General features: G+C 35.5%; 2 protein-coding genes across 2 annotated transcripts; one reads left to right on the top strand and one right to left on the bottom strand.

Annotated features, from left to right (window-relative positions):
• Positions 1 to 726: 726 nt before the first annotated feature.
• Positions 727 to 3,378, bottom strand: MELLADRAFT_50288 (uncharacterized protein; the record flags this gene model as incomplete). Its single annotated transcript, XM_007415823.1, has 10 exons — positions 727 to 1,478; positions 1,558 to 1,657; positions 1,775 to 1,859; positions 1,983 to 2,120; positions 2,214 to 2,294; positions 2,367 to 2,420; positions 2,502 to 2,557; positions 2,652 to 2,889; positions 3,067 to 3,172; positions 3,317 to 3,378. 10 exons carry the CDS (start codon positions 3,355 to 3,357, stop codon positions 956 to 958), a joined length of 1,422 nt encoding a protein of 473 aa, XP_007415885.1.
• A 7,323-nt stretch (positions 3,379 to 10,701) lies between these two features.
• MELLADRAFT_111525 (uncharacterized protein) lies at positions 10,702 to 11,430 on the top strand (the record flags this gene model as incomplete). The annotated part of the gene is made up of 1 exon (XM_007415851.1): positions 10,702 to 11,430. The coding sequence occupies one exon, from the start codon at positions 10,702 to 10,704 to the stop codon at positions 11,428 to 11,430; it is 729 nt and encodes a 242-aa protein (XP_007415913.1).
• Between the last annotated feature and the right edge of the window lie 3,559 nt (positions 11,431 to 14,989).

Here is a 14,989-nt window from a genome sequence, read left to right as displayed (position 1 = left end):
AATGGAATGTAAGTCCAAAATCGCAAATCAAGACCTCCTCAAACAACCTCAAAACAAAGAAAAACTAATCATCTCAAAAATAAAACAAATCAAATTTGTAAAATCAATGATTTCGATTTTCGATTTTTTTTCTTTCTTTTACAGTTGTAGTTATGCACCAATTTATTTATGGCAAGATCCAAATGATTGTAATTTAAATATGATTCTATTAATCTTATTATTTTTCGCTTCTTATGGTTTACTTTTATTAAGTAATAGAATTGGTACGGATTGTTTGATTTACTATCATTTTTGGATTTTGATGGATAAATTGGATACTTACTGAATTTTTTGTCTTTTCTTTTGCATAGATGCTGAAAATGAAGAAAAGAAATCAATGAAGAAACCAATCGAATCGTAGAGAAAAAAAATCAGGTTTCTATTTATTTAATTTCGATCTTTTTGTAAGAACTCAATTGTAAACAAGAAAAGAAACTCATTTGAAGGAATCTTGATTTTGGACTCATGAGTGAAAGTTTTTGATTTGATTCTAAGTCGGGCAATTTTCAATTTTTCTCAACTTCTTTACACCTTTTTCTTTGGCATTCCTCATTTTTTTACCTAATCATAGATTCATTTCGTTTCAATCAAACCAACAAATCGCGTTCAATCTTCTAACCTTGTACCAAATTTATTTTCTATCCTTCATATCTCATCTCATCTCATGTCGTAATCATAGTCGTTTTTGTATCAAAAAAAATCATTCTTCATTAATTCAAAACAACACACTTTTCAACCCCCACCAGCCCAAAATGATAAAAATAAAGATCACACAATCAAACAAACAGAATCAAAAATCATAAACTAGAAAGAAAAGATGATGTTTTGATGATTAATTTAAAAGGTTCAATACAATTCTATGATTTCATACTCTTTCCTCACTCATCAATCAATCAATCGAATCCATCAATCCTAATCAAAACAATCCAGCTAAATCTGCAAATGGATCTTTTTTATTATTATCATTATTATTTCCATTCTTAGAGGAAGGTACTGATGTATTAGGACTAGCAAAACTAGTTGATTGATTGTTTCCTAATGTAATCGGTCCAGCTGATGATCCAGTAGACCGTAGTGTATCAGATGAAACTTGATTAGATCCCCAAGAACCAGACATCATCGCAAGGTTTGAAGAAGGATTGATCAATGAGTTTTGAGTGGTAGATGAATGATTTGAAGAAGTGTTAAAAGACGGATTCGGATCGTAAAAGAGATTGGGAGGGTTCATTGTTGTTGTCGTTGTGGATGATGATGATGATGAACCGGCAATTGGGGTTGGATTAGGAGTCGAGATTGAGATCGAACCGAACAGACCATCTAATCCATTAGGATCGTGACCAGGAGTAGCACTTGTTGGGGTCGGATCTGGTTCATCAAAATCAATTAAGCTGACTTCTTTTGCTTGAGATTTAGCAGTTGCTGTATCTTTACCAGCAAATCTAACCATCGAAAAAAAATTAATCATCATCAGTTTAATTGGTTTTGAACTTGTTAAAATTCGAAAATACATAAACTTACGCTGGATTGATTTCAGCTGTTGCAGTAAAATCACCTGCCTTAAACGATGTATATCGATCAAGTACATTATTAGTCAAATCGTTGATCAAAAGTAATCGGTCTATCCAACAAAATATGATGATTTGGTTTTGTTTTGACAAATCGAATCAGTCTCTTCTTGCTTTGGAACCAAAAGAAATAGTCAAGAAGAAAAAAGATCTGATAGATTGAAACTCACCCATCATTTCAGGTCGGTTTTCAGCTGCTTCATTGATCCATTTTTGTAATTTAGGTTGAACTTGTTTACATTTTTGTGAAATTTGCTATTAAATCAATCAAAGCAAAAAAAAAATGAAAAACATCAAGTTCAAAAGTTAAACCATCATGATCATCTGAAACTTGAAGAATTGAAAAACCAAAAACGAAAATCAAAAAAAAACACTTACATCAAATGCATCACCATCTACAAATCTTTCACCTGGTTGAGCATTATTTAAAAGTTCATTAAGTAATAGAATCCGAGATTGAACTCGATCTAATTCTTTCTGCATTTGAGCTTCATAATCTGGTTGTTTATCTGGTTCCTGATCATCATCACCATCATCAAGCAAAAGAAACATAATCAAGATCTTTCCAATGAAACTCGAGTATATTGATTTTTTTTTTGTTTCGCTTACTGCTCCTGACATGATTTTCATTAATTCCTGTGCTGCTGCTAAATCTTTTGGTGTACCTCTCCGAATCAATTCTTGGAGTTTCTATCCCATTAGAGAATATGATCAGGCTATAGGTTTCGAAGATTTTCACTCAAAAAAGAAAATTACACTTACCGCTGATTGAGCAGCGCGATCTTCTTCCTCTAGTTCTTCTGCTGATTTAAGTCTCTGATTTAAAAACATTCAAAAGAGAGTCTGAATGAGTCAATGGGTTTAGTGTAAAGATAGAGATTGAAAGAGGTTTTGTACATCTGATTCGTTTAAAACTTGTGCTGCTCGTCTATCCAAATCTGGAAACCTATAACCTTTGAAACCCCAAAAAGTATATCATCAAATCCACCAATCAAAAAACTAACGAATCAAGTTTCCAAAACCCCCCAAACCGAAAGCAAAACTAACCTTTATACGTCAGTAACCTATGCATATCTCGAATATGAACTAAATCTTCTTTATGTTTACTTGTCACACAAATCGTCACTTTCCATTCATGTATCAATTCTAAAATCTTTTGCATAGGTGGAGGTGGAAAGATGGGAGGTTTTTCGGGAAACCTTCTGACTAATTCATTTAAGAATTCTTTGGTTGAGATTTGTAAATGGAATGGATATCCACAATTTTTTACTAAGATATCTAATAACTGATTTTGATTTGAAGTTGGATATTTTTGAGAGAGATTATATGTTTCATGAGGTATTGTGATTTATGATGGTTTGATTTAAATCCAAGAAGACGAAGAATTCATATAACTCAGTGTTATCAATCATGAACTTTCTTGAACTTGAGTTATAAAGGTCAAGATAAAGATCAAACTAACGTGTAAAGCCAACATTGAAACATGCGTATTCCGACGATTAACATGTTGTAAAACCGTGATTGCAGCTTCTCTAGGTGTATTAGCTTTCTTTAAATTCACCATATCACTAGAATAAGAAAAAGTATAAAATCAAATTAAGATTCGATCAGTTAAACCTCAATCTTCACTACTATCATTCTTATAGTAGGTTTTCTCGTTTTTGGGTTTTTGGGTTTTGAATTGATATTTTAGATTCTGGTCATCAACTTACGCGATTTCTAAATTGAGGGACATGTTTGGTTGACTTAACATTGGACTACAAGCACGTTCTATTTCATAAAAAACCCAAATCAAAGTCAATTTTCAATTCATCACATCACTCGTCTGATCTTTTTGAACACATACCAATATAGCTTTCTAGAACGGTTTGTGGAGGTTCATTTCCGGATAAAAGTACACCTGCACCGTACATGGTTTCGGTTTTGTTTAAGTATTTGAAGCTTGGTGAGTTCTTGAATATAATATGTCGTTCTGAAGAATTTGAGAATTGAGTTGTGTTGAGGACCGATATCGGAGTTGAAGTTGAAGTTGAGTTGATGAGATGGATTTGGATGAAAATGAAGTTCGCAGTCTTGAGGATGAGTTTGAGTTTGAGTTTGAGTGAAGTGCGTCAGAGGAGACTCGAATACATACCACTTTCGATTGAATCTGTTATAAGCATACATACTTCTACTCAAACCGGGCCTCACATTAATCCAGACTCAGTTCCATCAGGACCCTGGAAAGCCCCGATATACCCTCCTAATGGAAATCCCGAAATTTTCCCCTCCTACCTACACAAATTTCGCCGGTTTTCACAAAAAAAACTCGGATTCCTACCTGTTGACAAAGGACCATTTTTTTTTTCGGAGAAAGGTCCCAATATTCCTTCCATCTGCATAAGGACCCTCAAAATCTGTGTTTTTGGGCGTTTCAGAGCAATTAGACATCTTGATTTTTTTTCCGGAAAAACTTGTATATTTTTTTGGGAATTTGGTAGAAGAATCACAAGAGTTGAAGTTGTTGAGAGAGAAATAGACTAGTGAGTAGTATAGCTATGTAGTGTTATGTAGTTGAGTTTTAAAAAAAACGAGTAATTCAATTCCTGGCCAGCCACTGGAGGGACTGTGTTTCCAGTTCCTGGCCAGCCACTGCAGTCGGTCCACTGCTGTAACAGGTAAAAACATCAAAGTGAATCTCTACACATGAGGGAGATCAGGGTCTGAGAATTCAATATCAAGAAGTAGAAAAAGAGCAGTCAAACGTTTCAGAAAAGGGACTAAAGAGACTGGTATTTTTTTGAATTTGGGAGAGATGAAGCGAAACAACTTGAAGAAATAACACAAAATCAAATCTCTAGATAAGGTGGAGAGAAATAAAAACCAAGTTAGATATTACAATTCAAGTATAGCTTATTTTTTTCTAGCTTTAGCGTGTTCAACAGCAAGTTGTTCGAGAATTGCCTTGATGTACTGTTTCTGGCTCATAGCCTTTAACATAGCACGATAAGCTTGAGGAATCCATATGGTGTTAGCCTTGGGTTCAGTAATATTCATTGATGAGGTGGGGGGAAACACATAGTGAATATCTGCTATATCAAGATGCGAGAATATGAGGCGATTTGGAAAGTTTTCTTCAAAACTACACGCTCCAGGATTCCCTTTATACATGTAAAGCTGGGTAGATGCATATGAGAGCTTAGATCGAGTGGACGATTTGGTGATCCACTCGTGCTTACCATTCTGGTAAATGTAGAGAGCACAGATCTTACCCAAAAAAAGCATCTAAAACGAATCAAGAGTACATTAAATGATCAGAGTCGGCAGCTTCATATTTGAAACAGGGGATGACATACATTGTTTTTTATAACCACAACAAACTTGTTTACTTCAAGTGGATTGTCTTCTGATACATTGCCACTTGTATAAAGTGTTTGTGTTGCGATGTCGAGAGTTGTTGATGTATTTTTTGCAATCCAATTGAGGTCAAGCTTTACATGAATGTTCCATTGATGTAAGCGATCCAGAGCCTTGTCCATCTGCTCAGAGTTTTTCAGCATGATGGCTACCAATTTACTACATGTCCGAGGGTCCAATTTGGTGGCTCCATTTGCATTGGCGTGATCAGAAGCCACAGGATCCTGGTGGTTGTTTTTTTTCTTTCGTTCATTACCTTTTCCTTTTGCTACGCGAGATATAGTAATTGTGTCTAATATCAACGAAAACTATCAAGATCAAACAAAAAAAATGTTGTGATCGAGCAGAATCAAGCTGTTTCAGCAACTTTCAGGCCATTTCAAATGTTTGGACTCGGTTGAAACTGGTTGAAACAACCTTCTTGCTGACCCATGCCAGACTGTCAGACATCTCGATTTCAATGACCATCAACTGTCATAATATGACATTTTTCCACACCCTTTTACATAAAAATGTGCAAAAAATTGTCTTACCTGAGCTTCGAACTCAATACTATCATGATTGGTATCTATACACAATAACATCGGGTTTCATTGTGACTCGATGATCATTGCTACTCACCTTATGTATTGAAGTGGGTAGCCTGGTGGCCCTGAGAACCCTCTTTCCTACCTAATGTGTAAGAAACCTAATTTTTTTTTCCACACTTTTTGACATATTCCTACATACAAAATAAGGCTCCTGTGTGACTTTTTTTTTCAAATTTTTAGAATTCCTACACAGAACATAAGGACCATTTTTACCCAAAAAGGCCAATTCCTACATACCCAATTAGGCGGGTATATAGGGGCTTTCCAGGGTCCTGTTCCATCACACCATTTTCAAAGAACCATTCAACTTTATCAGTCTTACAAAATCATGTTGGATGTCTACATATCTAGATAACAAAATTGGAAGTATTATTATATCCAGAATAATATTTGAATCTTAGGAGAGTGGATCTGAAAATCACACAATGAAACTCTGAACTAGAATGATACTTTTATTTACCAGAACCACAAAATAAAACAATTTTCTGGCAATTAACATCAAGCAATTCATCATCAAGTTGTCAAGCTAAGTTTGATTAGATCTTTAAAAAGAATTGAAGATTGTAACAACATCAAACTCATTCATTTTCATTGATCCGATTCATATTTGAAAACACATTTTTGAATTTATAGAACTGAACTCATTTGATAGATAATTCCTGAAAACCCTATTTATAATCAAGAGATCAACTATTTATTTTGTTTGGATCAATGAAATATTTCCTTGACAAGATTTGACTGGAAAAAAAATTGACTTGAAACTTAAAAATGATTTCTTTGAACTTGATATAAGATGTGAGAAGTAAAATAAAGGCCAAAAACATTTTCACTGTCAGGTCACTCTGGTGGATCGTAAGTTGAGAAAGTCTTGGTAGAACGTGGGCGCACTGGTCCTACATTTTTTGACATGAGCCTATGTAATCACATCTCAGTCAATTTTTCTGCTGGGATATCTCTAGCTGGGAGGTTTTCAGATCTTTACAAGTCAGTGAAATTTCTCCAATTCATCTGTCTCCATTTTTCTAATCTTTGAATTGATGATTAATTTCACTTGATTTTCTCTTGAAGGGAATATGAGAGGATATGGATTGATAAACAACCAAAATCACTCCAAATTAGGAAAATGAGTACAGGGCAAACTTTTTTTGATTTACTCTCCAGTCCTTCTCAACTCACATCAAACCTATGTACACCTGTAATTTTGTTTAGAATTCAGTTTTAGCATAGAGGGCCACCTCCATTCTTTGAGAAAAAAGATATGTCTACCTTTTTTTTGATTATGTGCTTCTTTCCAACAAAGATAAGTTTTTGATATCCTACAAATTCAATTGCCTCTCATGAACTCTAACTGTGATGCTTGCTTTTGTGTCATTTAATTTCTTATACACGCTGTGGTGCTTTGTTCAGAAGTTCTGGGATCTGACTTGAAGACTTTCATCTTGTGCACCCATTGATTTCTCCCTTATGGAATGGAAAGATTGCTCAACAGATCATTCATTGGTAGTAGCTATTGAATTGCTAAGAGTGTATGAAGGGAATTATGCAGGTTGCAACACTACCAGGATTAAACACTCTCCCAAATGGAATAATGTATTTTTTTGCAATAATTAATGGGCATTAATATAACAATAATGAACTATTCCAAAAAAAAGTGAAAAATATCCCAATTCGGGGGGTGTTTAATCATGAGAGTGGAAATTGTACTGTTGGGCTTTGTTGGGATCTTTTTTCAAAGTGCTAAAGTTGCTGAATTGCATAAGGCACTACCAAAACAAGTTAAAAATTTAGGTACTAATACACCATAACAGCATGGCCATCTAGTCAAAACCCACAGTATTTTTTCTCTTTAGATTCTTTAAAGATTCTATGACTTTTGTTTTCCTTTACTGTTTACCTTTTTTTTCTTTTCGGTATGGTGACCACTTATTTTTGAGTCTTTCATTCAATATGATTTAAGAACATCAGTGACACTGTCAGGTGTGTGATCTATTGGTGATTCATGTTCACCAATTGTTTTGTTGGGATCCTTAGCAAGAAAGTACACCTGACAATCTCCTTGGGCACAGTCGGATTGAATTTGGGGCTTTGAGTTCAGAAATTAGATTCAACCCGTGACCTTTATATTTCAAATCACCAAGATCAGTGGATGCTCACATTTCCTTTCTTTTGAAACTTGTGGAAGCCAACAGCAGACTCATCTCATGTAGGCTACTGTACATGGCACTGCACTTCCTGGCTAGCTTTCTCCGGGTGTGGTTTGGTTTGACATTGATTAAAGATCAATTATCAGGACTAGTCAGAAACGTTGCAATAGTTTATAGTGCATCACTTGTAGCGTATGACAAGCCATAGGGTCTAGCGCAACGCCAACATGAATAGACACACCGTTTTGCAAGATAAATAGCATTGTTTTAGGAAGTCAAAGTTATCAATGTTCATTGGAGGTCTAGAATGTCAGCCGTGATATGAATAAAATCGCAATGTATTCACACCTGGCCGGTGACTCATATTGTTCTACTTGGGAACTCAGGTCTCTCAAACATCAAGAATGCTAAGCTGCAATGACGAAGTAGATGATGCTTTACTCATTCTTTGTCTTCCTTGTCTTCTTTGTTTTCTCGAGTCCTGACCCTGAAGTTGAAGCCTTCGAGTACGATTCCTTAATATTCCACAGCCGAGATATATTTCTAGCTCTGAGCTTTGGTATGGAGTCTGTTGACTTGTTAACTTCTTGAGCTGTGTGCGCTCTTTGTATCCTTGGACCTTCGATTCTGTTGATCGTGATTCGATGTTGACCCTTTCTGGAAGTTTGGAAAACCTCGGTTGATTTTTCTCATCGGACACGGGTCGATCGGGGCTTTTAACCTCTAAAAACTTTGTACAAATTCAATTTGTGACTTTCATATTTCGAATCCATCTCGATTCTCAATTGATCATGAGTCGCTTTGTTTTCTTTCAAGTTTTTATAATTCCAAACCAGCTGCCGAACACTACATCGCAATGCGCTACTGGACAAGGGTAACTGATTCGGCTTCACATTGATCAAAGATCAAATACGTACGACCGAAAACTTGGAGATATATACATAGTATTTCTTGTATCCTATCGCATGCGAAGCGTTCTGGAGCGTCAAACACATAGAAATGGATCTCGTTTTGGGAGATATGCATCGATTCTGCACACAGTCGAAGTGATCGATGTTCAGTTTTGAGCTCCAAGATGATGGTGATCGAGAAACAAATGTGACCTGTATCGATTTTTATCAGGATCCCAGGCATTTCCTTGCGATTAAACATTCGAAAGAGGGAAATCGTCACGGCGTTGAATTAGATGGCCAACTGAAATATAACGAACCCGAAGTTGTTGACAATACGACCTTCATCCTCGCTGAACAACAAAATTTACGGATTCACGACCTTTTGATGTACATCAATTGTGGCCTATGACACGCCATATGGCTTTGGATGAATGCAGATCAGATTGTACGTCGGTTTGCAAGATATGCAGCAATTTTTGAATAAAAGTCATCAATATTCACATCGAGGCTCTGAAATTCTGGTAATTTTGGAACAGATACGCCTTGAATCGAATCTACTTTGATTGAGAACCCGTTGAAAATGATATCAATCTGATGAGATATTAGAGATATCAGAGATGTTCGAGTCAAATAACAAAAGACGAAGTCACAAATTCAAATAACATGTTGATGTACATGTTCACAAAGCGCTAGGTCAAGATATGTTGATTGAAAGACTTGAGTGTCAAGAGTACAAGAACGTAGAAATATCAATACTGTGATATATGATACACTCCTTTAATATATTGAAGGTGTAACTCAGCGGTATCTATTGCGCGCATTCCAGCAATCACATCAACTTTGGGAAATCTCTCCTGACACAGAAGGAATTTGAATGATTACAAGGCGGACAAAGACCCCCAATCAGTATTTATATGCTTCACAACCATTGAGGGTGCGGAATTCGACATTCCTATTCCAGGGATCCTATGGAAGGACTCCCTGATAAAATAAATGAATTGAGCGGGCTACTTCGATACAGATTGAGATGATCAAATTTAGTGCTCGTATATCACGCGAAAATGGGACAGTCGTATTGAGATATGTCGGTTTTGAGAGTGGATGATCGTATAGAGACCGCACGCCGGCGCAATTCGAATGTGAATTTTCATCCGCTTCACGAACCCCATAGGTTGTGGAGCGGGTATACATATCACACATATGTCATTGGACAACTTCAGTTGTGATCACAACATATTGTAACAGACTAACTTGGCGTGAAGGAATGAAGGTCCATCCAACTCGTATATATCCTAATGACATGGCTTCCTTGGGTAAGAAGTGATCATAGAGGTCAAATAAAAGTGACAAGCGAATAAATAACATTGGGAAAAGAACTTCATCACGATTATTGAAAAGATGAGATGAAGCATAAAGTCTTCAGACCCCACTAAATACATACATAGAAACGCGTCTTCTTGAAAAGTTGTGACATAAAGGACTGACCACTGGTATATTGACTGAAAGATGCTGAAAAATCTTGAGGTATCCCAGCGAAGCGGTGTCCGCGAAAAATACTGGGAAGGCGGATGAGCGTGATCCAACAAAAAAGTCTGTAAACAATCAAAATAATGTCTTAAGAACATCTGAGCATTTTACTGCTGAAGATATTTCTCTATTGACGAGATATAATCATCAGCTAAAGCATTAAAGTTCAAAGGCATTTGTTTACTTTTTGTCGCGTATTCGATCAAATAGACGATGAGAAATCAGTACGAAGTAAAAAATACAACACTGCCCGCAGCATCTTACTGAATAATGTTGAGCATAAAAGATTGTTATACACTTCTTTTTTAAAGCATTTATATACGCCTATAGGCATTTTAAGACATACGATCAAAATGTACGCTTCATCAAGATCTTTGTACTGAGGAAGTGCTGATCTGGTCCTCTCTGTATAAAATTTGGTTCAACCTTGAGACCAAGAGTTCTCTCTTTCCAACCTCAACCACGTCTTCCATCACACTCGACCAACCGATTTCCACATTCCCCCTTTCCATTTCCCCTTTCATTTGAACCTTCTGTCTATACCACTATGAGTAGTAACAACCGTTTCAATTTCTTCCGTCGTGATCGTCCTTCCCCCTCTAGAGACTCTGATTCTTCTTTCGCTTGTCGCGGTCTCTACGAACATCCTCCTTCTCAATGGCGCTCTCATCAACCTCGCTCTTCTAACTCGGGTGAGTCCTTTGCCTGCCGTGGTATTGCTTACAACGAAGAAGATTTAGAGGTATCACGTTCTCCATTACAACCATCCCAATTCAACCGTCCTCGTCAAAATGCTTTCTATGATGATTACTATGCTATTCCTTCCGCTACTGCTCATCAGAATATTGCTTATTATACAGTCCCTGTCACTTCTCAATCCACTTCCATAGAGTCTGATCAATCATTCTGTCGTCGATCCCGAAGACGCGATGGAGTCTTGTTGGAGAATGCTCTTCCTCCTCCTCGACGTCGTGATGCAGTTTTATTCGAGAATGGTTACCGTCCTACTCACCACCATCACGTTGATCAAACTCCTTCAAGAAGACAACCTCAGACCATCACTCGAAATCTTCAATCATCACTTCAATCAAGATATCGGGAAGAGGCTTCTGGAAATCAAAGATATGGAAGGGCTGCGATTGATTATAATGCTTATGTAGATTCTGATGAGGAAGAAAATATGCTAGGAAATCATGCTTCACATCATCAAACTTCCTTTTCTCACAGACGCCCTCCTCCCTCCAACTACCCTTCTTCTAGTCACCGATATCGTTGAAGGAGTAGTTCAGGATGTGTATGGTTGTTGATCTTATCATTATTATTACTTTAGATCTCACCTTTAGTTTTAGCCTAGGATTCTTGATACACGGTTAGATTGGTTTTGATTGTACGGGCTTCTTTTCATAACTTTAGTTTTATCAGTAGTGTTTATCTCAAGGTTTTGAATTATATTATAGCTTGGATAACTATTACCTTTTCAATCTTATTAGAACATTTCAACTTCCTTTCTTCGAGTAGTTGCTACGGTTGAAACGAAGGTTCAATTTGGGATAGTCTTATTTACAACTCCTATTATCATTATTACTAAAAACTATAGCTCTCAATACGATTCAAAGACTTTTTGATCCTGCTTTGATATTAATTGTGCGGGCTTTACATGACTTGATTTATCCTCTGTGCCCATCTCACCTTGTGAGTTTGAACAAGATCCCAACTTGAACAACTTTACTCTTCTTAAGTCCAGTTTACTTGTGCCTTCCCTGACGCAAAAATGTGTGAGCTGTGAGAGAAGTAAGTATGTACCATAAATTGTTCAACAGCTTCTTTGTGAGAAAGATCAGTCCCGTGATCTACAATGAGGCATTTCAATAGTAAGTGAAGTTATTTCAATCTAATACAATACCTCACTATATAATATTGCCGGGCGTGTGCTCCCAATTTGACAGCCACAACTTCCTCACAATTTCTCTTATATGAGCGAGACTACTGGTATATACTGTAGCAGATAAAGGCAATGAGAGGTTGGCTCCGGAAGAGTCTGAGGAAGGGGTCCTCACTGTGTCAAGGGTCAGTAGCAATATCTCCAAAAACTAAACTAACAAATACGATTCCTAACACAAACACAAATCTAGTTCAACCAAAGGTATTTGGTAGTCATTGGATCCTACACTCTACAAGTGATCAATAGCAAAGAGAGATGAACAAAAGAGAAAGCAGAAACAGAGAAATGAGATTCCCACTTAGCTGCAACAGAAGGTATTGTCAGAGAGGATTCTTTGTGGAGGTAGGTGGCGTCACAACTAATGAATAAGCCCTGTCTAAGAAGATGTCCAGACCTCCTATGTAACACCTTACATATATGTATATCCAGAACCGTAATTTAAGACTATCTATTCTTGATGCTTTTATCACCAAATGTTTGAGTAGATCTTGAGCTTCATCAGTATTGGTAAGACAAAACTGTGCAGAATCATGTACTGTTTTATGAAAGGACGGCGGACAATGATGGAAATGAATTTGTGTTGATTCAGAAACTCCAGAAAAGCTTCCTCTGGAGTCTGTTGCACTCCCTCCCACTATGTAGTACGGCGTCAAAAAGTTTAAACATTGGAAAATTACAATGGAGACACATTATATCCCAATCTATACCACCCAATACACAAGAACACTCTCAAAGATTTCTTTCTTTGATGATGTTGCTTCTAAAAAGAAATCCTTCTCAAGACCACAAAACAACTTATTCCGACTTTCTGTATCTGGTGGAGAATGTAGATACTGTCTTCTCCTTGTCATATAAGTTTAGAACCTATCTGAGGTTTAATTCTTTGTTAGAACAACTAGAGAGAATTACTTGAATGATTTCTAATCAAATCAAAAAAACAAAAAAACGTATGATACTTTTAACCAAAGAATGAATTGAAAGAAAAGTTAAAATCAAAAATGATACAAAATTGTATCTACAAGACGTATTCTAATGAAGATCAAATACATAGGGAAAAAAACGAGCTTAGGTTTTGGGTTTGGTGAACTTGGTAGATGTATATGAGTGAAAAAAAGTGGGTGAATGAAATCCTTTGAAAGAAATTAAAACATATCAGAAAATAAAAAATCCAACTTTATAGATGACTCTTTTGCTTGATAAACTTCAAGCTTCTAACCCGACGGCGAAATCATGTGTCTAAGATGATTCCTGTTAAAAATGAAGTCAATTCTTAGAAAGATTATTGAATTAAATCAATTCTATGTAAATGATGTTTTTGTTTTTGCTTACTTGTAGGTGTTTAAACTTATCTTGTACGATAATGATGATTCTTTTTCCAAAAGAATTCATTTTTGTTCATTGCATGACTGATTCTTCTTCTTTTAGTTCCATCTAAAGGTTTCAAAGAAAATTATTCATCAAAAATCAAAGCTTGATATGAGAAGAAAATCATTTACCTTGACTTGAATGTCGTTTGAAAAGTCGATGTTGGTTTAAATGAAGTTGATTTGGTTGAAAAGTTTGTTCACTTTAATGGTACGAATTTATTGATTGTCATCCCCAAGAAACATTTGTTAAAGAGTTAAAGACCAGATTTGTAAAGAAAAAGAAATCTTGGGCACGACTTACGAATGCTTTGTTTGCAAGTGGTGATGATCATTTAATTGAAATTGATGGAAACCTTTGACATTGTAAAAGAAAAAGTTAATCAAAAAAACGTAAACCAAACTTGATTTTAACATTTCCTTTTTGTTTTCCCACTGTGTAAATATATATAAAACAAGCGAGAATTTAAAAAGAGGAAAAAGATGGAAGTTTTTTAAAATTTTCTCTGCACAGAAAATGGATCGAAATTCGTATCAAGTGAATGAAATTCTATGCAGCAGTAAAAAAAATCGTAACGTAAAATAATGATTTTCTAACTTGTTTGAATTTTAAATTTTTATAAATCATGGCTACTTTGTTGTATCGTTTCATCGATCATTTCTTATCATCATACATTCACCGATTCATATTCGATTAGGGAGAAAGACAAGATAAGGTTTCCACGTTTTAATTTGCTTACGAGGTTTTAACTACCAGAAAGGTTTGGATGTGAAATTGAATTCGGTCAGTTTTGTGTACTTTATCACTCGGCTTTTGTGGATTTTTTTTTCTGATCTCTTGTAAAGTGATTCCTTTAACTCATCACAAAGCAAAGCACTTCATTTCGAAAAATCTGGAACATAAATGTTATTACAAATCATGAGAAAGAGAAATACGTTTGTTTGATATAAAAAAAATGAAAACAAAAGAATCAGAAAAGTATTTTTGATATTCTATAGTTTCTTTATCTCTCTATATAACTTTCTCCAAAAAAAATCCCAAACAAGTTGAAAGATTTCTTCCAAGAAAAAAATCAATCATGAACTTAAGAAGATTTCCATTTAACCAAACTAAGTCCATCTCTAATTGGTAACATGATCACTTCAACTTGATCATTTTGAGAAATCAAAGAATTAAGTGTATTTAAACTTTTACCTAATTCATTACAATTTACCAAAGATTCTTTGATGATAGAATCTGAGATTGGAGATGGTACTTTGAATGGTTCAATTGATGTTCCTCTAAAGAGTACATTATCAATTAATAATACACCCGATTTAGATAATAATTTATGTTTAATGATTTGTTGAAAATAAGTCACGTATGATTCTTTATCTGCATCAATTAAAATCTTTACCAAAAAAAGAAAAAAGAAGTCATGGATAAGAAGAAAAAAGAAGTCATGGATAAGAATCTAATTGATAAAGTAGTAAAGTGAGTAGAGAACAGATGAGACTTACTAAATCGAATGGTTCTTCACCTTCTTTTA

The sequence above is a fragment of the Melampsora larici-populina genome (assembly GCF_000204055.1).
Source record: "Melampsora larici-populina 98AG31 unplaced genomic scaffold MELLAscaffold_54, whole genome shotgun sequence".
Classification (NCBI taxonomy): Eukaryota; Fungi; Basidiomycota; class Pucciniomycetes; order Pucciniales; family Melampsoraceae; genus Melampsora; species Melampsora laricis-populina.
This window is presented reverse-complemented; position numbering and strand designations above follow the sequence as displayed.